The 27,663-nt window shown below is 48.1% G+C and overlaps 1 protein-coding gene across 1 annotated transcript in view; it reads left to right on the top strand.

Annotated features, from left to right (window-relative positions):
* The first annotated feature begins 6,690 nt into the window (after positions 1–6,690).
* The window catches only part of Ccnjl (cyclin J like), a 58,606-nt gene continuing 37,633 nt past the window's right edge, over positions 6,691–27,663 (top strand). Inside the window, exons 1-2 of the mRNA XM_052758622.1 lie at positions 6,691–7,119; positions 7,504–7,608. Coding sequence (XP_052614582.1) covers positions 7,546–7,608 — 63 coding nt within the window. The 5' untranslated portion in view covers positions 6,691–7,119; positions 7,504–7,545. The remainder of the gene's footprint in view (positions 7,120–7,503; positions 7,609–27,663) is intronic.

Raw genomic sequence — 27,663 nt, 5'->3', positions numbered from 1 at the left:
ATTAAAGGCGTGCGCCACTGCCGCCCGGCATGACAGGGTTTCTTAAAATGCTGTTTCCTCTGGAGATAAACCATGTCCTCCAAACAATGTGCTGAAGTGACTTTATCTTGGGAACAGGGTCATCGTAGACGTCATTGGTTAAAATGAGGCGGGCCTGGGGACTGGGAAGATGATCCCATGGTTAAAGCAAAGACAGAGCATTCCTCAGAGTAATCCCACAAGCAAGAATAGTCGTGTCCAGAGCTCTGAGTTTGATTGAGAGCCACTGCCTCAATGAATAAGATGGAAAATGATCAATGATGATTTTTTTTAAAGATTTATTTATTTATTATGTACACAGAAGAGGGAGCCAGATCTCATTACAGATGGTTGTGAGCCACCATGTGGATGCTGGGAATTGAACTCAGGACCTCTGGAAGAGCAGTCGATGCTCTTAACCTCTGAGCCATCTCTCCAGCCCCAATGATGATTCTTTTTTTTTTGGTTTTTCGAGACAGGGTTTCTCTGTGTAGCTTTGCGCCTCTCCTGGAACTCACTTGGTAGTCCAGGCTGGCCTCGAACTCACAGAGATCCGCCTGCCTCTGCCTCCCAAGTGCTGGGATTAAAGGCGTGCGCCACCACCGCCCGGCTCCAATGATGATTCTTAACATAAGCTTCAGGCCTCCATATGCACGTGTGCCTAGTGCACATGTGTCCCCACAACATGCCCCCCCACACACACACATGTTCAAACATGCACACATACACACATGAAAATGGAGAAAGAAGAGAAAACAAGTCCATTCTGGAGTAGGGTGCCCCACAGTGCAATATGATTGGTGTAGACCTTTGGAAGTCCAAGTGAGGACAGGAAGAAGACCATGAGGACGGAGCAGAGGACAGAACAGCGGAAAAGGAAAAAAAGGTTCTTCTTCAGTGTCTTCGGTGGCAGTGTGACCCTGCTGCCAACTGACCAGACTTCGGGCATTCAGGACGGAAAGAACCCTTCCTGTGACGTTAGGCCACCTCGTGAGGTGCTCTGTCACAGAGACCCTAGAATGCAAAACGCCCTCTTTCTGTGCTCAAAGCAAGTCCTGGTTCAAATGGAATGCATGGCCTCTGCAGGTTACCATTGCTCCCAGCTCATGCCTGACTGTAGATTTAGCCCACCTGCCTCTAACTCCCCTGGAGTCTCATGCATCATAGATTTGGAGGAATTCTGTGCTCCCAAGGCATAGGGGATGTAACATCCCAGTGGGCTACAGGAACAGAAGACACTTTTTGCACGTATTTGCTGCCTTTATGCACACAGTCAACCTTTCTGGAAGATGTCATTACAGAAGACAGAATCAAAGACACACTCTTAATGTCAAAAGACTGGGGGTGTAGTCCAGTGGCAGAGCATGTGCCTAGCACGCTAGCATGGGTCAGGTCTTGGATTTGATCCCAAGAATTGCCAAAAAAAAAACCCTTCAAATGTATTATATAGATGATAACTTAAAAGAGTAATGTGGAGGGGCTGGAGAGATGGCTCAGGGGTTAAGAGCACCAGCTGCTCTACCAGAGGACCCGAGTTCAATTCCCAGCACCCACATGGCAGCTCACAACTGTCTGTAACTCCAGTTCTAGGGCAGCTGACACCCTCACACTAATGGACATAAAAAAATTAGTAAATTACTTTAGGAAAAAAAAAAGAATAATGTGGAGCCGGGTAGTGGTGGCACATACCTTTAATCATAGCTCTTGGGAGGTGGAGGCAGGCAAATCTCTATGAGTTCAAGGCCAGTGTGGCCTGTCTACAAAGCAAGTTCCAAGAATAGGACTGTTACACAGAGAAATCCTGTCTTGAAAAACAAGAAAACAAAGCAAACAAAGAAAGGGGGAATGTGTGGTCATGTGGACCAGCTTTGCAAATGTCTTAGAGTTTGTGAAGCAAAATACCACTTTTTTTATGATTCCTCTTTGATTGCTGAGCTTAATTTGCACAATTATTATCTAGGCCAGGATCGTTAAAAGATTTGGCAAATACTCTTGGTTCCTTGGACCGCATGGCTAAAAACAGTTTGAAAGGGTTGCTTGGTTTTGGTTAAAGACCAAAGTGGTAACAAGGCAGGTGTCTTCCTTCAGCCCTACTAACACAGCCAGGCTTCACAGTTTGGGTTCTAAATAAAGCAGTATGAACTCCTCAGACCCGGAGGAAACACTACTCAAGGTATATACTTCATCTTCCCCCGAGAAGCTGTATTGGAGGAATTGAGTCATTCCATTACTGGCCCAGGATATTTTCTACAGCGTGGACATGGCAGCAAAGAGCTACGAACACTCATGGTGTCCAGCAAAAGAAAATGCCCATGAAGATGGATCCACACTGTGGGACACTAGGGTACCATGCAGCTCTAGGGCCACGGCCATGAAAGAACAGGGGCAGAAGGATGTGAATAGCATGCTCCATTGGTGTAAAGGGAGAAATAAGAAATAAGCTCTACGTTGGTAAACTAAGGTTGGTCTGCATGCATGTGTGTGCTTGTGTGTGTGTGTGTGTGTGTGTGTGTGTGTGTGTGTGTGTGTGTGCGTGCGCATCTGTGTGTGGTGTTTGGAGAATAGAGGAAGGTAAGATAAGGTCTTGTTACATATCCCTAGTTGGCCTTTACTTGCTAACTGTCTCAAGCTGTTCTCAAACTTATAGCAATCCTCCTGCCTCAACCTGATGACTAATGAGATTACAGGAGTGTACACTGTAGAGGGGCCCCAAAACAGCTTGACCACACAGCTGCTATGACAGACTTCGAGGCCCAGACACAGCTTCTGTGACAGGCTTACTGGCAGGCAACATCCAGACCCAGGAAAAGCCATAATCTGATCCCACCCAGGGAGGGCCAGCATCTAAGGGGGAGTACTTGACATCCCCAATATTCCAACCATTAGATAAGGTGGCCAGATGTCCCTGAATCTAGCACACACCTATTTCTGTTTTATAGATACCCCTAGACAAATGTCAGCCAGTCAGTGTCCTGAACCCTGGAAATCCCCTCACCCCAACCTCTGCTGTGATAAAAACTCTACCTGGCCTGAGCTCAGGGCTCTCTGCTCTCACCACTGCATCAGAGAGACAGAGGGACCAAGCCCTGGAGCTTGAAAACAAAGCCTCTTTGCTTTTACACATGGGATTTGGTCTCCATGGTGGTCTTTTGGGGGTCCCCGACAACTGAGCACAACATACCCTGTGCCCATATCACCAGGCACTTTTGAGGAGAAAAAAGCAGACTCTAACCCAGGCTGGCCTTGAACTCACTACGTAGCTGAACTTCTGATACTCCTGTCTCTGCCTCCTGAGTGCTGGGATTACAAGTGTGTGCCACCACAACTGGTTAGTGTGGTTCCAGGGATTGAACTCGGGGTTTTGTGCATGCACAAACACACACAATTTTGTGCAGGTACCCAAAAAGAAGGCGGCATCAGAGGGCTATTGGGTCCCCCGGAGCTGGAGTTACAGGGAGCTGTGAGCTGCCTCTCATGTGCTCTGAGAACTGAACTCCAGTCTTCTGCAAGAGCAGCAAGTACTCCTAACCACCAAGCCATCTCTCTTGCGTTCGATCCCCACCAGTCACTTTTGAAGGAGACAAGCTAACGGCTATCCTTAGCAATAGAATGGGGCCTGGGACCAGGGCGAGCTTGTATCACATGAAAGGGGCAGATGGAGGAAGGAGAGGGCAAGTTTATTGCAGAGTTAACAGTCAATAATAACATGGTGGAAATACTAGACTCATTTGCCTCTAAGTAAGATTGTAATGGGCAGCAGAGATTTTCTTTTTCTCACTTTATACATAGGAAGTTGGAAGGTAGCTAGAATGTCTTTACTTCAAACCTTTGATTCCTTAACGGTCAGCTTTTGAGGTGGAGGGTGGAGAAGTGGTCATTGCTCTATAATAAGCACTTAATAAAAGTTTAGTTTTTTGAATGATCCAAACCTTTTGGCCTGACTGGGAGAAGTAACTCCAGCTACATTGTTTCCCAGCGACCAGCACAGGAAATCGCCTCTGCTGAGGGCACCTGTGGCCAGTGACCAACCTCTAAAAGCATGAGTTTATTGGTGCAATGTGTTTTTACTCTTCAGAGATAGTGGGAAAATGAGGATACACAAAAGAGGGCTGGGAGACTGTGTTTAGACTCCTCTTAAAACAGCCTCTAGAGAAAAGCCCAAAGTGTGTGTTTCTCTTTCTGTTATCAGCAGCCTTGATAAACTCATAGCTGACGTTTAGGAAAGGGAGACAATAAACTAATGAAGAATCTAGGCCTTTCTTCTTTCCATATACCCAGAATAGGGGGATTACTGAAAACGAAATAATATGATTTCAAAAAAAAAGTGAGCACAACACAAACAACACCGCAAACTGTTGTTCAGGGGAGCCCCCGCCCCGAAAATGTAGCACATAGGTATTGAAAATAACATTCACATTTTTTTTTTGTAGTTATGAAAGCAGTATGTGTTTCTTGTGGGAGATTTAGAAAACACAGATATACTGGCAGGGGGTAAATTAAAGATTTCCAGGACTGAAGAGGTAGAGAGTGCCTGCTTAGGATGTGCAAATCCCTAGGTTCAAAAGCTAGCCCAGCTCCTTCCCCTCCCCTCCCTCATAAGTATCACTCTGGTTATACTCAATACTTCTATGGATATTTTCCAATTTCTTTTGTGTGCGAATAAATATGTACGAAAGTAGTAAAGCCATATTCTATCCTCCTGATTACTACATATTTTGTGTATATTACCCTACCCTGACTCATTACATAGTCGTTCATAAAAAAAAAATACCTTTATAAGCAGGTCATTCTTAGCTAGTTTCTTGTACAAACACTTTACCACTGTGTGTGTGTGTGTGTGTGTGTGTGTGTGTGTGTGTGTGTGTGTGTGTGTTGGGAGGGGGAGAGTGTTTTGTTTTTTGAGATAAGGTCTCACTCTGTAGCCTTGGCTGGCCTAGAACTCAGCCTGGCCTCACACTCACAGAGGTGGAATAGTTGGATCAAATGATACTTTTAAACTTTTCAATCTATGCTGTTTTTCAGAAAGATGGCATCTGCATTCCCTAGAACACTGTGTATTTACCAACCTTAGGAGTCTTGTGCTAAAAAATAAACCCTTGACAGTAGGGGAGGGTAACGATTGAGAACTAAGTATAATGACACATAGGTGAGAAATGCCATTCCTTTTCGTGCTAACCTAAAAACTTAAGAAACACAAAAACAACCTTGATAAAGATATGCTCCAGTTTTTAAACCTTGTGTTTGTTAGTGACTGTGGGCATGCATATTGTCCTTGTGAATTTTTTTCTTTGCTGGCACACCTATTCATGAACTCCATCCATTTCTACATGGAGGTGTTAGGGTTTTTACACATTGGTCTAAAGATACGCATTCATTCATGAACATATATCACATTCGTTTAATCCCGAGTATTTTTTATTTTTATGAGGGCTCATAAATGCTAAAACTTTTTTCAGTGCAAGCTTTTTTTTTTTTTTTTTTTTTAAATCTCATATATCCTGGACAGGTTTTGAACTTCTGTGTAACCCAGGCTGGCCTTGAACTCCTAGTTCTTTTTCTTTCTTTTTTTTTTTTTTTTTTTGGTTTTTCGAGACAGGGTTTCTCTGTGTAGCTTTGCGCCTGTCCTGGAACTCACTTGGTAGCCCAGGCTGGCCTCGAACTCACAGAGATCCGCCTGGCTCTGCCTCCCGAGTGCTGGGATTAAAGGCGTGCACCACCACCGCCCGGCCGAACTCCTAGTTCTTAAACTGCAGTCTTCTGAGTGCTAATATTGCAGGCATGCACCACTATGGTAAGCTTTCAAAACTGAATTATATTTTTAACCAGTAAATTTTTACTTGTAGCTGGGCAGTGGTAGCAAACGCCTTTGATCCTAGCACTCAGGGGGCTGAGGCAGGCGGATCTCTGAGCTCTGGGCTAACCTGGTCTACAGAGTGAGTTCCAGGACCACCAGGGCTACACAGAGAAAGCCTGTCTCGAAAAAGAAAAAAGATTAAAAAAAAAGTTTTCTTACTTGTAGAAAACTAGGCAGAAACTAAAGTCTTTCTCGTAGTAATTATTTATTGACTGTTCGCATTCTAACGGGCCTGGTGGTTATCTTCTTTCGTGCGTTTTCTCATTTAATCATAATGTATCCTCAGCAGGTTATTGCAATTTGTATCCCCCGCCCCCATTACCTGAAGCCCAGCTCTAAGTGGTTGCGGAACTGGGCAAAAACACCCAGGTAGGTGGTGGATTTGATTCCAAATTAGTGGAATAACCAAAGGGGGTCACAAAAATCAGCACAGCGGGATGCTATGCCATTATACGGCTGACTCCAGAAAATACCGTTCTGAAAACAAGTGTATTAAAAGGGCTTCTATCCCGCAACCCGCCATAAGGACTGTTTCCTTGCCATGCTCGGCATGGATGCATTGCTTAAGAGCACAATAAAATACTCACTGAGCCCCCTTTATAAGGAGGAACTCGTGCGTAACCAAGGGTGGCTTTTCTGGGGCTCCTGTGGGAATTGTTTGGAAATCTACCTCCCCATCGCAGGACAGGCTGAAAAGAAAGAAAGACAGGTGGAAGCGCCGGCAGGTTGGCAGGAGCAGCGCATGCGGAAGTCAGAACTTTCTGGGGGCGTCCCGGCCGCTGGTTCCACGCGCGGCGTGCGCAGGTGGCGCCTTTTCCCCCCGCCCCGGGATCAAGCCGGAGGGGTGATTGGGGACCCTCCCCGCCTTGAGTCTCGGGGAAGGTGAAGCCTAGCTTTCCTCCTGGGCGAGGGAGGAGGGTGGGCAGGAAGCTCAGCCCAGCGCTGGGGAAAGAAAGACTGCCATTCCCAGCCCCCCGCCCCGCGGGGCGCGGGGCGCCGGCGGCGCATGCGCGAGGCCCGGCCCCCAATTCCCCGAGCGAAGGAGGGAGGCCCCCGGCGGCCCGAACTGCGAGCCGCGGCGGGACCGAGCGCACGCAGGGGCGCGCCGGTGGCCGGGCTGGACGGGCTGCGGAGGCGCCGGTCGTGAGCACGCGAGGTCAAGGGCCGGACGGCCGCCGGAGGGCACAGCGCTCCCGGTGCGGGGAGGGACCCGCCACCCGCGGCCCCCCACGCGGGGACAGCGATGCGTGAGTCTCGCCCCGGCTCGAGGGCAGGATGTGCGAGCAGGACAAAGGCTGGGCGGCGGGGGAGGAGTTGGGGACTCAGAGCTGGTGACCCAGTCAGCCCCGGGCGAGCTACTGCGGCCAGCAACTTCGCAACTTTTGCAGAAGGGGACATTGGAAATTCTGCAAGTTGTTGCACACAGTTCTAGATCGCCCCAGGTTGGGCGGGCGGAGAGAGGGGAGGGTACACTGCTCTCTTTTCAGGACAGGAGGCGACCACCGGTTCCGCAGAGCAGGGGGGGGGGGGCGCCCGTCCAGGACGGGGACAGGGACGGACTAGGATAAGGGTGACCGAAGGCGGGGTGGGGAAAGTGTCTCCGGCTGCTGAAGCTCCCTGTGTCCTCGTAGGGTGCGCCCAGAGGTCCCGGTAGCCTCGGATCTGCGGCGGTGATGGATGAGCCGTGGTGGGAAGGGCGCGTCGCCTCGGACGTCCACTGTACCCTACGCGAAAAGGTCAGTCCCTCCCAGCCCTTGTCACTCGCAAGGGCTGGGTATTCAGAATTACTTTCGCTCTCGTGTACGTGTTTTCAGGATGCCCCGCGTGGGAACTCGGAACTCTTGGTGCCTATTTGTGCGCCGGCCCTTTTACCTTCATGGGGGAGTGTGATCTTCCTCCAGGGAGAGGACCTGGAGATCCAAGAACTTGAAGTCGTTTTTTTTTAAGAGAGCAGAGTTCCAGGCAACTAAATGGAGAATAGTTATCTTATCTTATTGGATTTACCTCCGGAGATTACTTTAAATGGTACAAGAATGGACTTTTAAAAAAAAATACTGTGTACTCATTTCAGTGTGGAGTTCAAAGACACATAATAGACCAGGTCTGCATGCCATACATGATGCTGATTTTTCCTTTTATTGTAATAATGATGTAGCAATGGCTTTTAAGATAAAATTATTAGGCTGGTGCCTAGCTCAGTGGTAAAGCAGATGCCTAAATAAATTTATATAAAAGTAGTAAAGTTAGAAATATTAGGTAGTTGATGAGAATGCATTGTTAAGGTAGGAACTGATTGGGATTTAAAAGCCAGGCCTGGAGGAAGTGGGAGGATCCTACAAGTTCAAGGCCAGTGGAGTCATCATGGTGAATTCCAGGAAGGACTGGGGGCTACATAGTGACACCTTGTCACAAAACAAGAGAAAGAAAAGAAACACCAACTGGAAGAGGTTGCAAGCTAGAAAGCCAAGGGAGAGAACAGAAATTCCCCTGCTGGTTGGCTTTCTGTGGTAGAAGGTACGGATGCCTGAAACATGATCCTGGCTCCTCTCCCCTCCCCAGGCTGCTGGTGGCCACTGGGAGGCTGGAAAAGCCCAGTGGACTGGAGGCTTCTCTGTGTTTCTTCCTTCTTATACCAGGCTGGGAAGAGTCGTTTGGACACTTGCTGTGCCTATGGAAGTAGAGCTACTGTAACAAAGTACTGGAAGCTGGAGGACATCCTGCAGCAACAATGTATTCTCTGATGTTGGAAGGGTCCAGAGATGACCTTTCCAACTTGTTTTTGAGACAGGGTCTTGGTGTGCAACATGCTCAGACTAGCTGTCTGCCTACTGTATGGTCCAAGCCGTTCTCAAATTCCTGGCCCTGTTGCCTCAGCGTTCTGAGTGCTCCTAGCTTCCTCACAGTCTGCCTCGGTGTCATCTCATATGGTCTGCCTGAGGGTCTGTGTCCGTTTTCTCATAGGAGCCCACCCTAACCCGGTAGGACACAACTGTCCTTCAACTGGTACCTCTGACAGGATATGACTTTCAAGTAAGTTCACATTCTCAGGTCCCAAGTGGACATGAATTTAGGGGAGAGGTGTTCTCAACTGGTTTGTCAACCCAATGTAGGACAGAAGTTGTCTTATTGGGGCATGTGGCTCCCTGTGGAATCGAGTCCCCCTTCCAGCACATGTGTACTGAGCTTCTGTGGCAGTCCTGTTGAAAGAGTCCCCAGATTCTTGGGGGAGGGGGGACGACTTATCAGATAGTCAGTGTCTTCCAGTCACAGAAATACTTTATTTTTTCTCTTTTCCTCTACCTGTTGATCTCTCTCTCTCTCTCTCTCTCTCTCTCTCTCTCTCTCTCTCTCTCTCTCTCTCTCTCTGTCTTTCTCTCTGTGTGTCTCTCTCTGTGTGTCTCTCTCTGTCTCTCTCTCTCTCTCTGTCTCTCTCTCTCTCTCTGTCTCTCTCTCTCTCTCTCTCTCTCTCTCTCTCTCTCTCTCTCTCATAGCTTTCCCATGTTACTTTGCTCTTTCCAGAATAGAATGTTCCAGTCTGGGGATGTGGAGACAAAATTGAGTCCTAATAGTTCTTTTCAAAAGCAAGTCATGGTACTGCACACCTTTAACTAAGCATTCCGAGGTTGGAGGTCAGAAGTCAAGGCCAGAAAGCAGAGTCAGAGGAGGTAGGTTCTTAGTCCTTTTCTAGGAGTATTGGCTGAATGAATGCAGGTAGTGAGGGCCACTGGGGAACTTGCCTTCCTGATTGAACATGCCTCAAGTGGTTACCATTTCTGCACATAGTTTAGGGCCGGATGGGAAGAGAAAGCGTTGTGGAAACAATGTAACTCAGGGTTCAGTTGCCTGAGACATTCCAGGCTTGAAGCTGACCTTAGGGTCAAATCTCATTACTTACAATGTCCCACTTCCTCCAAATCCTGCGGACTGTATTCTTGCTGTATTTCTTCTCTCTCTTCAAAGATGTTTAAGAGTGTTTGGCTTGATGCAAGTTTTTTTTTTTTTTTTGGTTTTTCGAGACAGGGTTTCTCTGTGTAGCTTTGCGCCTGTCCTGGAACTCACTTGGTAGCCCAGGCTGGCCTCGAACCCACAGAGATCCGCCTGGCTCTGCCTCCCGAGTGCTGGGATTAAAGGCGTGCGCCACCACCGCCCGGCTTTGATGCAAGTTTTGAGTGAAAATTGCATGGTAAAGGGACTGGTACCTTGGCTGGTCTACTGTCTTTGAGGAACAAGGGCTGGCCTATTATCTTTTGTTTTTTAATTACACATCAGCTCTAATAATGTGTTCTTAATACTGTAGAACACCTTTCCAAGTGCCTGGCACACACTGGACACTCACCCATGGTTGACTGTTGCCAGACAAGCACAAAGCATGTTTGCATACAGGCTGTGCCATTGTTCTGGTGGAACTGCTACCAGCCATCCTCTCCTGATGGCCGCAGAGGGCACAGCTGCCGTCTCGGGAACAGTGGGAGCCCCACGTCATCAGATGGGAGAGTCTGGTGTAGCGTCATACAGTAATGTGGAAAATTTAACACCGTGGAAGTAAGTCTTGGTTTTGTATGCAAGTTGGTAACGGTGGCATCTCCTGAGCTGACTTTCTAGCCTTCTCTCAGCCCAGATGCTCTGGTTCATTCTTTCCCCCATACCCAGAATTCCATTGTGTCACTTTCTTCCTTCAAGACCTGCTGCTCTTCAAATAGAATTCCCAGAGGACTGGGGAGATGGTTCAGTGATGAAGAGCACTGGCGGCTCTTTGGGAAGACGCAGGTTCAATTCCCAGCACCCATGTGACTGCTCACAACTCACTGTAACTCCAGTCCTAGGCCATCCCACGCCCTCTCTTCTGGTCTCTGTGGGCACTGTGTGCACATGGTGGGTAGGTATCCATGCAGGCAAAACGTCCGTACACATTATGAATAAATACAATATTCAAACAACATTCCCAGTCCACTATTACCTGGACTTCCTGACATAGCCTCTCTGGCTTACTCTCTTATCTTGTCTCTGTGTCCCTCCCTTGGAGCCACACTGACTTCCTCTCCGTCCCTTGAACGTGTCAGGCTTCTTCGTGCCTCGGGGCCTTTGTACTGGCTATTCATTTGTAGTCTGTGTTTCTCAGCCATTCTCATAGTATCCTCCCACTAATTTATTATCCCCCCACACACACCACGGTTAGATCGCCCTGTTTTATTCTCTTTACAGCATTTACTAGCATCTGAAATTGTCCACTTTTAGTTTGCTGTCTTTCCCCTGATTCCAAACATATATGCTTCACAAGAGTCCACCGAAGTCTGTCTCATGCAGTTCTGGGGCCTCCGTGTCTAGAATGGAGCCTTCCCTGTATGTTTAAAGTGAGGAAAATGAATCATTCATTAAACTGGGGAGAAATATTTTATAGGAATTTAAAGGTCAAGGGAGACAATCTAAGAATATGAGCTATGTGGAAAGTGTGTGGCTGGTCTCCTTTCCTCCTTAGGATTGTTTTGTGGGAGCCCAGTGGACTCCTTCATATAATATGTGCTCAGCTAAGGCTTAGGTTTGTGGAGAGTCTCCTGGGGTCCCTAAATGTGACAGTGATCCCTGTAAGAAAGGAATCTTAGGGGTCTGGAGAGATGGCTCAGTGGATAAAATACTTGCCATGCAAGTGTGAGGACCAGAGTTCGAATCCCCAGCATACACATAGAAGCCAGGCAGGCATGGTAGCCACTTGTAATTCCAGAACTCAGGAGGCAGAGAGAAGATACGCTAAGGGCAACCAGGCTAGCTAGACTAGCCAGAATTGGGGAGTTCCAGGTTCAGCAAGAGACCTTGCCTCAATAAATAAAGGGTGAATGGAGAAGACATTGAGTGCTAACTTCAGGCCTCTACACACATGTGCACACACACACACACACACACACACACACACACACACACACACACACACGCACGCAAACATGCATGCTTACCACACATATTTCAGGTTTGTTTGTTTTTTTTTAAGGCATCTTAGCAGTTTGTGGTGGCACAGAACCATAACACCAACACTCGAGAGGTGAAGGCAGGAAGATTGGGAGTTCAAGGCCAGCCTCAGCTACATAGCAAGTTGGAGGTCAACCTGAACTCCATGAGAACTTACCTTACCCTTTCTCCCAGAAAAAGGTGTTTGTCATCTCATGAGACCAGTGCACAGTGGTGGGTAAGACTCAGAAGTGAAAGTGACATGGTAGTTTGCTAACAGCCCTGTGTCTAGTGAGAGCAGGACCCAGGAATGAGATGGTTCATCCAAAGACCTTCCACCCAGCCTAGATAGGATTCAGGACTGGACTGGGGGCAGGGTGCCTTTCTACCAAATGTCTCTGGAGAAATTGCTCCCACTTCTCCCTTTCCAGGCCACCTCTGTCCCACACCAAGTCCTTAAGTTTCACCTGTGGTCCTCCTTCTCGGTCCTGAAGCTTCCATGGAAGACCCCTTTAATCCTAAAACACACTGCCCCTTCTTAGCTTCACCCCTTCCGACCTGTCTGCTGTGGGTTGAACACTAGCTGTAGCTCCTACAGGAAAATTTGTCCCTCACCTGTGCGCTGAACCTGAGAGAGGAGCAGATCATGACCACCCGGGAGGCGTGGAGGATGGTGGTAGTGATGGTTTTTATGGTCCATACCCCTTTGAGTATCAGATTAAAACCTAGAGCTCTTTTTTTTGTCCCCCTAAAAAATGTGTCCTCCTAAGTTTAAAGTTAATAGAGTCTTCAGTCTTCTTCTACCTAATAGGTTCACAGAAGTTTGGGATGCACACAGAAGTGGGGCACAGACGGCACCTACCTTGAGGCTCACCCCCACTGTGTCTCAGCCTCACTGATCTTGCATTTACTTTTCTATGATCTTTGCCGTCCATACAGGAGCTACTCCTTCAAACGTGGCTGGGAGCAGCCTTTGGGCATGAGGTATGCCTCATCATGGTGCAGAGGGACCTCGGGGGTCACTGCCTCACCTAATACACACAGCATGCCGAGGGTCTAGAAAAAGGAACCCGAGGACTTGACTCAGACTTGTTGAATAGCTGTGCAGTAGTGTTTTTCTATTCCTAGTCTTTGGCATGGTGGGAGCTCCTGGTTCAGCTGGAGCTGACTGTAGTGCTGGCTAAAGCGTCATACACCGGACCATGGGGAAGGCACCTTCTCAGCTCCGGAGACACCTGAGTACTGTCCTCTCAGATAATGCTGGGTGGGGTCGTAAGAAAACAATTAGCCACAGAGGCAGGTGTCCTGGCCTGGACCAAAGTACACTGTAGTGATCTTGGAGAAATGACTACAAATTGAGCTCAGATAATAGGAATAATTTCTCCCAGACCTCAGCCAGGGGAACCGTTTTCCTTCCTGAATTTTATCCCCCAAAGAGCAGCAAGTATAGACAAAGCTCGCTCTCATGTCCTCTGGATTTTTGTCCAGGTTGTAGCCCTTACTCTCCAACTAGGAGGAGCGGGGTATGAAAGCCAGCAAAGAAAATGTTTAAGGACCCTCCCTCATGCCTGTGATTTCATGCTGGCTTGGCATAAATACCTGACTTTAGAGGTTTTCGGGATGAAGTCATTCCTCCTAAACCCACAATGTGACCCCCGCCCCTCCTCCACCTTGACACGACATAGTGGATCTAGCTTTCTGGGTTCGAAGGAGCCTACAGCCTAGACACTTTTCCACCAGTTGCTCCCTGTCTTCTGGGGTGGAAGTCATGGGGTACCTTAGGGTCTTCTCGTGCTGCCCTAGACTGAGTGAGATCTGTTCAGCGCCGTATCATCGGACACATTTCTCCTACTTCCCGAAACTACTTCATTGCACACTGAGAAGACCTTGCCCACGTGAGACTGTTTCTGTTTGCTGTGATTCTGTTTGCATTGTTGGGGATCAGACCCAGGGCCTATGATTGCTGGGCAGGTACTCTCCCACTAAGCTGGTTCCCAGCTTTGCAAAACCATGTCTTGAACCGGTGGATTAGTAAAGGACATTTTTAGTAGTTTGTGATTGCATTTATTACAATTATCTTCCAGCACAGCGACGACAAAGGTTTTGTTCAGTGACGAAACTATTACAGCTGCTCTACTTACTATACGTTTTACACCTTGCTAACATCTGTCCACGTAATATCTTGTTTATCCCCCATTTTGGTTCCAGTGCTGGGATTCAGCCCATTTTACAGATGGGGACCTGTAAGGCACAGAATGAATAACTATCTTAAAGTCACTTTTGAAAAAATGTTTTAGCAAGGAGTGGGAACATAAGCTGGGCCGGAAGGGGATTTAAGCTCTGTTGTCCAAGACACTGTAGTCTGTTTCATTATGCCATGGTCTCAAGGAACTGTGCTTTTCCTAAACCACCCTCGGACGCTAGCAGCTGCAGGTGCTGGCTTCACTCTGGGCGTTCAGAAGGGCTGTTGTCAAGCACACCCTCTTTGATGGATCCTGGCCATGCTTGGGGCCTTACCAGTGTAAGATATCTCTTGCCTTGAAGAAACATGGCCTCTGCCACCGCCTGCCCTTGGGTAGACACAGTGGGCTCTTGTCACCTGTCTTAAATTCCTTTTATTTCTTCACACTCGCCTGAGTCTCTGTCTCCTAAAAGAAAAATGTGACCCAAGTTCATGTTCAAAAGTTTGACTAGGAACCAGGCCTAGTGGTGCAGGCCTTCAATTCCACTACTCAGGAAGCTGAGGCAGGGGGATTGAAAGTTCAAGGCCTGCCTAGAGCAAGTTTAAGGCCAACCCAAGACAATTTACTGACATCCTGTCTCAAAAGTTAAGTTTAAAAAGGGCAGAGGACAGCTGGGTGTGGTGGCTCATGTCTGTGATCCCAACACTCAGAAGGCAGAGTCAGGAAGACTGTCATGAGTTTAAGGACAGTCTGCCTTACATAGAGAGCTCCAGGCCATCCTGGGCTACAGAGGAATGCCTTGCCTCAAAAACACAAAATAAATAAATGAATGAACAAATAAGTAAGTAATGATATAAAGGTAAGGAATTCAGCTCAGCCAAAGAGTTCTTGCCTAGTATTCCTGAGACCCTAAATTAAATTCCTGAAAGAACAAAATAAACTGGCCATTAAACAAAACAGCCCAGCTTGGCTATTATTGTCCGTTTGACTTTTCCACTCCCTTTCCTCTTTTGAGTTCTGAACCCCTTGGTACACAGGGGGCCATTTTCCATACGTCTGAGACACACCCAGTGCTCCAGTGAGAAGATGTCCTGGCCACTGTTGACGGTGGCATCTGTCTAGTGTTGGTCTCGACCAGCCCTAGCCCGCCGTAACAGCAGGGCTGTCTCATGGCTGTGGCCTTCAGTGTCACTCTAAGCGGCTGTCTTGGTGGCCCCTTCCTGGAAGTGAAAGTAACTAAGACTATAGTACCGAGAGTTTCCTGCTGTCTGAGCTGCAGAGCTAACTTGAGCTGCCCAGGAGGGGGATACGGATGGGATAGAAGACTGACCAAGGAGGATGGAAAGCTGCTGGGGGCTAAGTGGCATTCCAGATGGCATTCAGCTGTCCAGCTGTGCAGCCCCTGAGCCCAGTGCATCACATCTGTTTTTTCATGTGTGTGTGTGTGTGTGTGTGTGTGTGTGTGTGTGTGTGTGTGTTACTGGTAATTGAACTGAGGACCTCGTATATCCTAGGCAAGTGCTCTACCACGGAGCTACATCCCCAGCCCGCTTTTTCTTTTTTCACTTTTTGATTTGAGGCAAGATCTTCCTCAGTTGCCCAGGCTAGCCTGAATTTTGATCCCCTTGCCCCAGCCTCCCATATAGCTGGAATGACCAGCCTGTACCATGAGGCTCGACTCCTTGTAAGTGTCACATAAGAGGATAGGATAAAATGTGTGTTCACGTGAGACCTCAGGCCTTAGGGTACCAAAGTGTGAACACAGCACCCAGGGGAGACTTGGTCTCCATGCTTCTTGTCTTGAGGAAGCTCAACTCTTTTGAGTTCTGGACCACACACTGTCCCTGCGAGAAGACAAGGATGTGTGCTTTTAGTGACCCTCCAGCCTCTGGAAGCATGTGATACAAAGACTGGGCTGGCATCCTGGTTGCTGGGGAAGCCTGTACTCACTAGCTAAAGGAAGGCAGAGCTTGGAAGGCTGGAGCTGGCCCTGAGCCTGTGCCCTTGACTTGCTCTTTGTCTTCTAAAGTCATGTATCATCCCCTTGGGCAAAGGAAACGCAGCCAGAGATTTTCCCGAATATGAGCACCTAGCAGAATGAGGTGACACTGAGGTTTACACACACACACACACACACACACACACACACACACACACACACACACACACAGAATATGAATTTGTCTGTTTAGAAATTTTCAAAAATAAACACAAGAAGAGTTGGAGAGATGGCTCAGTGATTAAGAGCCCTGGCTGCTCTGATCTTCCAAAGGACCCAGGTTCAATTCCCAAAACCCACATAGTAGCTGACAACCATCTGTAACTCCAGTTCCAGGGGATCTAGCACCCTCTTCTGGTCTCCTTGGGTACTGCACTCACTTGGCACACAAACATACACACAGGCAAAACATCCGTACACATTTAAGAAAAAAGATCCAGGCTAGTTATGAACCTGTGATCCTGCTGCTGTAGCTTATAAGTTCTGAAATTAACATGCCACCATGTCTAGCCTGTGTCTTTAGGAATTTGCCAACATCGTGCACAATGCTTAACTTCATAGTTGTACCATGATTTCTTTGCTGTAGGATTAAGTTCCAATGCTCACTTGCTTTTGTCAAGTTCAAGTGTGACTGACATGCTGACATATAGTAGGATGCACAGGTGTGAAGTGTGCACACAGTTCACAGTGTATTGTGAGTTTTCAAGGATGTGTATAAACATGTAACTAGCATGATCAGAACAGATGTCACCTGAACCTAGGAAGCTCCCTATTCCTCTCAGTCACCCACTCCTGCTCCCAACCCCAGATCATCCATAACCTACTTCTTCCTCCTGCAGCTTAGGATTAGTCTTTTCTATGATTTCATGTGCGTGTAAATGGAGTCACATATGCCCTCTTCTCTGCCTTTCGGCATAACACGATGCTTTTGTGATTCTTCTGTGCCATTTTGCCTTTGTGGGGGGGGGTCTGTTATAACAGTTTGAGCAGCCGTTCTTCCCTTGATTATCTGTTGGGTTATTTCCAGTGAATCACTTAATTGCCTATTGCACTGTGATGATGAGCCTTATCTGCCTGCCTGTCTAGGGATAAATTCCTAAAATGAAGTTGTGCATGACAAGATAGAATTGTAAGAACCTTGCCTGTCACCAGTCAAATTCTCAAGAGGGTACAGCAATGTATGCTATTGATGGTGATGAAGCTTGCTTACCACTAACGTTGCTAGCCCAGGTAGAATCCCTGTAAAAAAAATTTAGTGCCCTTGGATCAGCTAAAAGTGATGTCTCATTGGCTGTGTGTAAAAATGACCAGGACCCCAGAGTGAGAATGCCCCCAAACACAAAGGCATGGGGAAGGGCACTCTCTTAGGCCTCTGTAGTAAGGAATGGGCCTAAGACCCTGTGAGGGGCTGGGTAGGGGCTGTCGGGAGCCTTTGCTGGAAAACTCTTGCCCCCTCTTAACCCTGGCACTGCAGTGTACTGCAAGTGGCAGCCACTCAGTAATTGGATGCGTTGGAAGCAGAGTTTCAATTATCCCGAGGCTCGGGGTCTCATGCAGGTCGCTGGAGCAGATGGTGCCAGAGTCTGGAGTCATTAGAGTAGACCTCATAGATAGCCTTATCTTTTCTATTGCTGACAATTTTGGTCACAAGAAAAAAAAAATCCAATCAATTCTGAGCACCTCTGACTCTGAAGCTAACCATTATGATTTTTGTTTGTTGGTTTGTTTTCCCTTGATTTTTTTTTTTAACCCATTAAATTTTTTTTAGACAAATTTATTTTGCATTCCCCTCCTTGGTCTGTCTCTCTCTGCTTGCCTTCCCCAGATTCTCGTGTGTGTGTGTGTGTGTGTGTGTGTGTGTGTGTGTGTGTGTGTGTTAGGAGGGGTGTTATCTAAGCCAGTCACTTCTTGCTTTTTTGGGTGTGTGTGACAGTCTGTCACTTTACAACCTTGGCTGGCCTGGAACTCTTTATGCAGAGCAGGCTGGCCTTGGACTCACAGAGATGCACTGGCCTCTGTCTCCTGAATGTCAGGATTAAAGCGTGTACCACTATGCCTTGCTCACTTGAGACATCAGACCAAGTTTCTTGAGCTCACCTGTTCCCTACACTGACCTCCAGGAAGCCCCCAGGGGTCCACCTGCCCCTGCCTCCCTTCCATGTGGTTAGCTCCTGAGGGCAAGGACTGCACCTCATTGTCCTGAGCAGGGCGTGCTGTTGCACAGGGGTCCTTGTCAGTGTGTGCTCATCACAGACGCCTTCTGCAACCAAGGACTGTGCATCACAGCCCACATTGCCTCCTTGAACTTCCCCATTGCCACAGTCTGGAAGGGCACGCAGCCTAGGTACTAGTACTTCTGTCATACTGGTAGAAAAGCAGCCTCGAGACCTTAAATACGTACTTCAGGCCCTTAGTAAGTAGGAAAGTTAGATTTGTGAAACCTTGCCACCCACTGTCTCTGGAGTGCCACCTTAGCCAAGACACAGCTTTGTTGTTGTTGTTGTCTCTGAGTAGCCCTGACTGGGCTAGACCTCACTCTGTAGACCAGGCTGGCCTCGAACTTACAGAGATCCACCCTGCCTCCTGAGTGCTGGGTTTAAAGGCTTGTGCCACCACACCTGTCTCAAGACTTACCTTTTTTTAAAATTTTATTTATATTCTGGCCTCAGTTTCCCCTCCTTTCTCTCCTCCCAGTCCCTTCCTCCCTCCCTGCTCTGTTCCCACCTCCCAGTCCACTCCTCATCGGTTTCTGTTCAGATGCCCACAAAACATGGCATATCAAGTTGCAGTTAGGCTAAGCACCTCCCCCATGTACTAAGAGATGGGCAGAATTTTACAACTGTAGGGTTGCGGTTGGGGGTGGCACAACATGGACCCCCCCTCACACAGATGACACCAGGGCCTTCCCTGAGCTGGGTGTGAAGGTCGGTGGTGTCCAAAGCGTTTGACTTGGTGCTAACATCAGGCTCCTTTCCCACTAACTTTGGTTTAGACAGAGCTGCAAGCGAAGACTCGATTTCATGAACATTTTAACACTTCTGCCTTCTCATGCTCTTCTCTGTGTGCATTTCCTGAACCCAGCCGCTGAGAGAATTATCCATCACCCTGAGCACTCCAGGCTTCAGTTCTCATAGTCCTGTGTATTTATAGACAGAGTCACTGCGTAGCCCAGGCTCACCTCAAACTTGCCATCCTCCTGCCTTGGCCTTCCGAAATTAGAATCTTGTAAAATTTTGCCCATCTCTTGTGGTTACTTTAAAACCCAACCATGAAGTAGTTTCTGGGAGATCTCATCAGATCAGTGGGGGACACCTGGCCGAGGATGGGGGCCACCCAGGAGGTAACATTTCTCAGGGAGGAGATTCTAATCAGGAGGGAAGAAGTCAATGCATCCACATTAGGCTTTCCTGCCCCTGAGTTGGGGGAAGCAATCTTCGAGATATCTCTTTGGACTGTCTTCACTTTAACAGCACTCAGTATGGCCTACTACGGAGCCTCTTCATCTACAGCATTTGATGAGCTCCATATATAACTCACTATTCCTGATGCTCTGCCAGGGGAAACCATATCCCCAAATCTGCCCTGCCTGAGAACCTTAGCATACATAAGGACATTTCTATAAAACCACTTACAGCCATATGCTAATGCCCACACGAGTCTGCAGTGACGGTATACCTTTAACGTGTGCTTACTGTGTGCACACAAGCTGATATCTGTAGGTAGTAGCTACCATTTAATGAGTGCTCAGCTGTCTGCTAAGAGCTAGATTTCCATTCTGTTGCGAAGCCCTCTTGCAGCCCTCTCCAGTGCCCTGGGATCTTACAGATAGGACGGGCTAAGTTTAGACAATTGAATAACTTACTAAGACCACAAAGCTGGTAGTTTGGGAAGTTCAATATGGCTCCACAAGCGCGCGCACGCGCGCGCGCGCACACACACACACACACACACACACACACACACACACACACACTGTCCCTGTACAATAGGCGAGAGGGTTTGCCTGGGGAGTAATGAAAAGCTATAGAGAATGTTATTTGAAAGATGAGGGCAGGTAGAGACAGATATGGAAGAGTTGCTCTAGCATGGCCCAGGGCAGCATGTGCCAGTTACACAAAGCATGATCCCCACGAGGACTATCTTGGTGATTTAGAGGAAGATGGGGATGGACCAAGAGAGTTTTGGGGATGCTGGTCTCCCTAGAAGTTTACACCTTATCCCCAAAGCACGTGGAGAGCTGTGAGAAGAATGTGAGACAGGCGTGCTGGCTCACGGTTATTGGACCCCAGTTCTCAGGGGGTTTGTAGTCATCCAAGGCAGTGGCGTGTGAACCAGTGCAGGAAGTGTGTATGCCCTTAGGTTTAGGCATTAGGCCACAGAAGCGAAAGGCTGCTTGTTGCTCCCTGGTTGGGATAAAGGGGATCCATAGCTGGAGATGCCCAGCATTTTCCCAGCAAACATTGTTCTTGGAGAGTTCCAAAAGGAAACCCTGTCTAGTAATGTTGAAAGACAAGCTGCCTACTAAAGGAAGTCGCTGGTGTTTATTGGATGCCTACAGGGCACCTGCCATAGACTGCCAAACGAATGCCTAGTACACATATTTTCATCTGGTTATGGAAGTGGCTTCGGAGAGGCGAAGAATGGAACCAGTTTGAATGCTTGTGTAGCGTGCACAAAACCCTGGATTTTATCCCCAGCATCACATAAAACAGCATGGTGGCACATACCTATAATTCCAGTTCTCAGGAAGTGGAGGCAGGAGGATCAGAAATTCAAAGTCATCTCTGTACACATAGCAAATTGGAAGACAGCCTAGGATAGATGAGGACCGTGTCTGAAGAAGGGAAGGAAGAGGGGGAGGAGGAAGAAATAATTGCTCAAACATTCCTGGCAGCCCTTTTATGTGGTACTTTTTATTTTGCCCTCAGCTGACTGCACACGAAGCCTTGGGAACCTCTGTGATTCGAATGTAGAGACTTTTACCCTTTTTGAACTAGCTTGCAGAGTACAGCCAAGTGCTGGTGCAGTTTCCTGAACTCTCGATTCCCTGAGTCGGGAGCTGGAGAGATGAACGTCATTCGTAGGGCTGCTGCATCAAAGAAGCGGCTGGGGGATTTCACACAGCAGAAATGTACTCTCCTGGTTCTGAGGTACAAGTCTGAAGCATGGCGTCAGCGCTCAGAGGGGTCCGTTCCTGCCTCCCCCAGCTTCCGGTGCTCGATGGCAGTCTGTGGTACTCCTTGACTTCTAGTTGAGTCTCTCCAGTTCCTGCTCTGTCTTAACAAGGTTTTCACTGTGTCTCTCTTTACTTTGTCTTCTTTCTGTGTGTCTGTTTTGTGTTTTAAAAAAGTTTTTTGCTTTTTTAAAGATTATTTTATCTGCCAACCATGGTAGTGCACGCCTTTAATCCCGGCACTAAGGAGGCAGAGGCAGACAGATCTCTGTGAGTTCAGAACAGCCTGGTCTACAGAGGGAGTTCCAGGACAACCAGGGTTGTTAAACAGAGAAACCCTGTCTGAAAGACACCAAACAAATGAAAAATTTGTTTTATCTTGTTTGTGAGTGTTTTGCCTGCATGTATGTCTGTATACCACTTGTGTGCCTGGGGCCCTTGGAGGTCAGAAGATGGCATTGGATCCCTTGGAACTCAACGTATGAATAATTGTGAGCCACTGTATGGGTTCTGGGAACTGAGTCCTGATCCTATGCAGGAACTAGTGCTCTTAACTACTGAGCCCTTGCTCTAGTCCCTATTTCTTTGCTCTAGAGGAACTGTCCTGATCCACTATGACCCCATTTTAACTCAAGTTCACCTGGGAGGCTTCTGTGTCCCAGTAAGGTTACATTCTGAAGTTCTAGGCCGACATGAATTTAAAGGAGACCCCGTTGACCCTTGCATCGGGAGGAGCCGCTATTTGTAAGCCAGCCTTTAGGAGATCCTGATGCATGTGGTCAACTCACTGTCATTTGAGAGCAGGGGAGAATAGTCCCAACTCGGAAGTAATGGTGGGAGTTAATTTCCTATCGATCCACAGTGGGCTTCACTAAGGTGCCCAAGAGAAGCCATAAAAGGAATCTGAAGATGAGTGACAGGAGCTAGGAGTATCAGTGAGGTGCTTCAGGGCCCTCAGCAGAATAGCAATGCTGACTGGCGTCACAGAGGGATGGTTTAGCACGTGCAGACCTTGGTTCACTCCCCAGCAGAGAGGGAGGTGGGGAGGGGGGAGGGAGAGACAGAGAAGGGGGTGAGCCTGGCTGTTAAAGGGAGGGGAGAGGGAGGGGGGTCGAGAGGAAGAGAAAGAGCAGGAGGTGGTGGAGGAGGGACCCAGAGAAGAGAGCGGTAAGACTGGATCAATTAGAAAGCCAGCAGTGAAGCAGGGTCACATTGGTCTGACCCCAGATAAGAGGGTGTAGGAGGATGAGGAGTCTCCTCCATCCAGGAGGTATGAGGGATGTGCTCATATCAGGAAACTGGCTGACTTGAAGACCTTGGGGGTGTGATGAAGGAGACCCTGAATGTTATCTGTGGGGCTGTTTGGGGAGGGGACTCAGGGGTCTGAGTGGGATGGCAGACCAGTGAGGAGCGAACAGGCAGGTGTGGTGTGTGGTCGCTGTCCTGGCTGTAGCTGGGCCTGGTACTGAGTGTTGCTTAGAGGGCCAGCGACTGGGGCTCTCAGGAATGAGGAGATATGGGGAACTGACCCATCTGCCATTTGCTGAGGAGTCCAGGGGGCCAGTGACGGGTGTCACAGGCGTGACTTCTCACCCTGCTGGAAGGAAGTCAGGCCCAACTTCCGCAGAAGGGGATGTTACCAGCACTGTTGGCTTTTGGAGAATGTCGAAACTGTCTGTCTCCTCAGGCTGAAGCAGTAGGCTGAGGGGAGGAGGGGAGGCAGGGGCCTCGCTCAGAGGCCTTTGAAAAGCCCCTCCCCCTCCCTCTCCTTGCGTTTTCTTTTGAGATTTGCAAGTCCCCACTTCCTGTCGGTCACTAGTTGCACATGGTGTTTCCTCACCTCTTGCTTTATGATAAACACATAGGCTTCCAAATGTTGTGTTTAAATCTGTCTGTATGAATGTCCAGTGGAACTCTATATTTATCAGAAGACGAAGAACTCTGTATTTATCAGAAGACGATGCAAAATTGTTTATCATACTGAGAAATTTCAAACACACATGAAATGCCGGGAGAGGTGTAGAAGCTTGGGGAGCTGGATTTCAGTGAGCAACAAGAAAGGTGCTGTCCTTCCTTGCCTTAAGGCGGCATGTCTCATTGTCTAGCAATCTGTAACACACAGGGCTTCCGTGGGGGAGGCAGGTCAGTGTTTACAGAGGACTGGAAGCCACCAGGACTGTGAGGTGTAAAGTGTTATGTATGAGATGGGGTACAGCTGTGTGTTTAATCCTGATGCTAGTCCTTGTACCTTTGGTAGGCACTGAACCCTTAGCTGCCTGGGGCTTCCTCATACCAGATGTCAAAGACATCTCTCGGTCTGCTAATATCATGGCCACAGGGAAATTCGTACCCAGGCAGTTTAGCAGGTGGAAGCTGCAGTTCTTAATCTCAGCCAGCTTTTCATAAATCTCTGGGTTTAAAGGACTCATCAGATTATGAAGCACTGCACCAGGGATTTTCGCCAGAGTCCCGCCTTGAGGACGCTCTGGAGTTTCCCTTTCCCACACGTGGCTTATCAGCCAACCACCCTAAAGCTTTGTTTCGGTCCAGGCTTTCTGGAATGTTGTCACTCTGCCCCTCCAAAAAAAGAGGTGGTGGTATTCTGTGGCAAAATAAATTTAATGTATGGTTCCCCCAAATTATATAAAGATTCTTCACCATACTAATGTTTCAGGAACTGTGTTGATAGGTACTTTAGGAGTGAGCAGTGTGGTGTGCGTTGTTTCCCAAACTGGCCTATGGAACCCTTTTCTTTAGGAAGCATGTCACAGGACTGATTGCCTTCAGGGAACACACATTGGGAAACATTGCCTTTGATGGGTCTGGTAGGTAAATAATGTATCGTTCTTTTTTTTTTCCTCTGGAGCTGAGGACCGAACCCAGGGCATTGCGCTTGCTAGGCAAGTGCTCTACCACTGAGCTAAATCCCCAACCCCTGTATTGTTCTTTTTAAAGTTAAAAAAAAAAAAGAAAAAAAAACGAAATTTCTCTAATATTAATAAATTCTTCATAAACTTTATTAAAACTAAAAACATCACAAGATATATCTAGGTACATAAAAATAATGGGTTGGTTTCATTATGATATTTTCATGCATGTCAGTCATTGTACTTTGCTCATACTTATAATTCTTCTTGAGGCTCACAAGGCTCTGTGAAAGCACCTGTCCTATCTATACTTAAGCAAGAAAAATGCTTCCTCTTTCTCTGGACTCCAGTTCACCCAGTTTCTCAGACTTCCCCGCTGCTCTTCATGGGTGTTACAGTTGCCCACTGAGATGAGCGCTGAGATTGCCCTCGCCTATGTAGTTCTACTAGTGTGTGCCGTTCTCAAAAATAGGAGCTTCGGGCAATTGTGGAGCGTCTCTTTTGTATCACATATTGGGGTCACAAGCTGAATGATGTGAGCCTCATCCCCACCCCCATGCTGCTAACAGTCTGTCAGGGAGGGGCAGTGAGAGTGAGTGAGTGAACCCATGGACATGAATGGATGAAAAGTTGGAGATGCTTAGGGAGTGACTGACAGACACTTGACAGGGAAATGACGACGTTTAAGCCACTGCCTGAAGGAAAGAATGCAGACCAGGACACCAGGGGTGAAAATTGGGGGTGTCGCTTCCACCCCTGATAGAGGAAGCTAGTGGTAACTGGTTGGACTTCAGAGTGCACTGACCTTCAGATGCCAAGGTTTCAGGGGGTCATTGCCCTCCGTGGCTGAGCAGCTCCAGGGCTGGCTCTGGCTCCCGTCTTGTGCCCCCACACTTGGGGCTGGCCCTGCACACTAGTGCTGTCAGCCCTTCTAAGTCCAACACAGACATGGGAGAGTTTGCTACTCTACCAGGGTCGGTGCCACTGTGCAGGAGGGATGGCGGAGGGGATGGGGCACATATCTGCGATCTTTGCAGACCTGGCCAGGCATCCCCACTGCCTGTATATGTAGCTCAGTGTGGGGACTTTGTGCAGGTTATGATTGATGTGTCCTTGTTTCCCTGAGCTCTCCCTCGGGGGTTATGCTCTTTCTACTGGAGGACTCCCAGGTTGGTTCTCCAACGGTGGTTTCTTTAAATATATATTGCATTTATTTTTCACTTGCTTTGTGTATGCACTCGTGTGTGTGTGTGTGTGTGTGTGTGTGTGTGCGTGTGTGTGTGTGTATGTGTGTGTGTCTGTATGTGTGCACAGATGTGTGCATCCTGTGTGGAAGCCAGAGGACAACTTGCAGGACTTGGTTCTCATCTTTCACAATGTGGGTCCCGAGGATCATCAGGCATGGTGGCAAGCACCTTTTCCTTCTGAGCTGGCTATCTCCCTGGCCCCAGAAGCAGTGGTTCTAAAGAAATCAAACCTGACCTGACATCACCACTTCCGCTTCCCCCTGAATGGCTGGCTCTTCCTGTCTCAGAAGTGCTGCCCCTGTGTCCCAGAAAGGGGGAGTCCCTCTGTGGGCCCTGACACCCCCACATTGGTTACCAAGAGAAGGATGCAGGATAGCTAAGAGTACCTGAGGGAAAAAGAGAGCATAAAAGGCCAAAGACATTCCATTCATTTATTCACACATGCCTTCACTAATTCAATCGGTATTCATTCGTCCTTACTGTGTGGTAGGTAACACTGTTTAGAAATACCTGTCGGTTGTGAGAAACTCCTGGGATGCAGTCATATGGGACAGAGGTTGGGGAAGGTCTCTCTAAAGAACACTGGGACAACAGAGGGCCAAAGGAAGAGGAGCAGCCCACATTTCTAAAATCAGGGCTCACAGTACATTGCCACGAAATACTATGCAGTCATTGAAAATGGCTCTGAGGGGGAAGCAGGAAGCTGTGTGTGATCCTATGTTCTGAAAGTTATCTAAAGAAAACTCTAGAGAATACGTTGTCTTTTATTCTGAATCCCTCTGAATCATAAAGGAGCTGGTGGTGGTCCCACACCCTTAATCCCAGAGGCAGGTGGATCTCTTGAGTTCCAGGACAGCCAGGACTACACAGAGAAACCCTGTGTGTGTGGTGGTGGGCACAGGGGTAGGAAGAAGTCATAAAAGATCATTTGGGTATTTTAGTGAAAAGCTGGAGAGATGAGTCAGTGGTTAGGAATACTTGATGCACTTGCAAAGGACCCAGGTTTAATACCCAGCAATCACATTGGGTGGCTTACAACTGCCTCTAACTCCAGTTCCAGTTCCAGGGTGTCTGATGCCCTCTTCTGGCCTCTAAGGGCACTGCACAGACATGATGCACATAAACTCATGGAGGCACACACCCACATACACAAAAAGACAAATAAATCTTAAAATTCATCAGTGAACACAAAACTTAACAAAAATCACTCAGTAGTAGGCAACTGCTGAGGAAGACATTGGCATGCTGTATGCATTTTAGGGGGGTGCAATTGTGTGGCAGCTTCACAATTGAAGAGCTGATTAAGGGGGAGGGGAGAACATTTGAGTTGGGCCTCAATACAGTAGTGACCTAGCCCTGTCCATACCTCTCCTTTTCTTCTAGCTACAAATCCAGTAATTGAATTATAAAATTACATATTTTTTTTTTATTCAGACAGTGTTGAAAAGCTTGAAAACAAAAACCATTCACTATTTCAGGCTATTTCATTACCTGCCCAGATAACTGTAAACATTTTGGTGTGTATCTTAATAAAAAATATATATATATATTTTAGTCAATTATTAAAAAACAAAAACTGGCTATGATAACAAAAGCAGGTTTTTGTAAGGTACATTTCCCTGAGTTCTGGTGACCGTGGCCATCTGTCCCTGGCCTCCATCTGCTCATTTCTACATGCACCTGGGACAGAAGGTGTTCCTGCCTGGCTCAGGTGATAAGGGGCCAACATCTGGGGAGTGGGGATCATCTGGGAGTGCCTTCCATTCATCTGTCCCTGTTGTCACCCCCCTTTGCAACCTTGCTGCTGGCTATACCGGTGCCGAGAGGAAGGTCACCCTGCCTGGCTTCGTTCCTGCAGCCCATCCTGCCAAGCTGGTTGTTGATGCCTGCCAAGCGCCTGCCTGATCTTGAGAGAGCTTTGCAAGCCGCCCTGGGCATGCTGCTCCTTTGTCCCTGAAATCCAGGCCACTCGCCAGCAAGGCCTGCTTCCTGTACTCAAGCTGCTGCAGCCTGAGAAGGCTTAGGTCAAGAGTGCTTGGGGAATGAAGAATGCAGGTCCTGAGGGCAAAGCCGCGTAATGAGTGCCTCTCCCCTGCTAATTGGGTTAGCAACATAATCAGCTGGACTTTCAAACTCAACAGGGCGAGAGCCCGCTGCAAGCCCTCCACCGCTGTTCCTACGCCAAAGTAGCAGCGCCCTTCTCTGGGGGAACAGGAAGAAACTCAGGCTCAGCATGACTAATTTCATTTGGTTTGGGGGCCCTGCAGAGCAAGCTAATAGACAGCTGTCCTTTTCTCCAGAGGCTCCCTTGGCCCCAGCTGTCCACACACCCCAAGGTAGAAAACTTTGTTCTACGCAAAGCGGGTTCCTTTGAGAGTACTC

This window comes from Peromyscus californicus, unplaced genomic scaffold (genome assembly GCF_007827085.1).
Source record: "Peromyscus californicus insignis strain IS unplaced genomic scaffold, ASM782708v3 Scaffold_3__1_contigs__length_106647218, whole genome shotgun sequence".
Lineage (NCBI taxonomy): Eukaryota > Metazoa > Chordata > Mammalia > Rodentia > Cricetidae > Peromyscus > Peromyscus californicus.
This window is presented reverse-complemented; position numbering and strand designations above follow the sequence as displayed.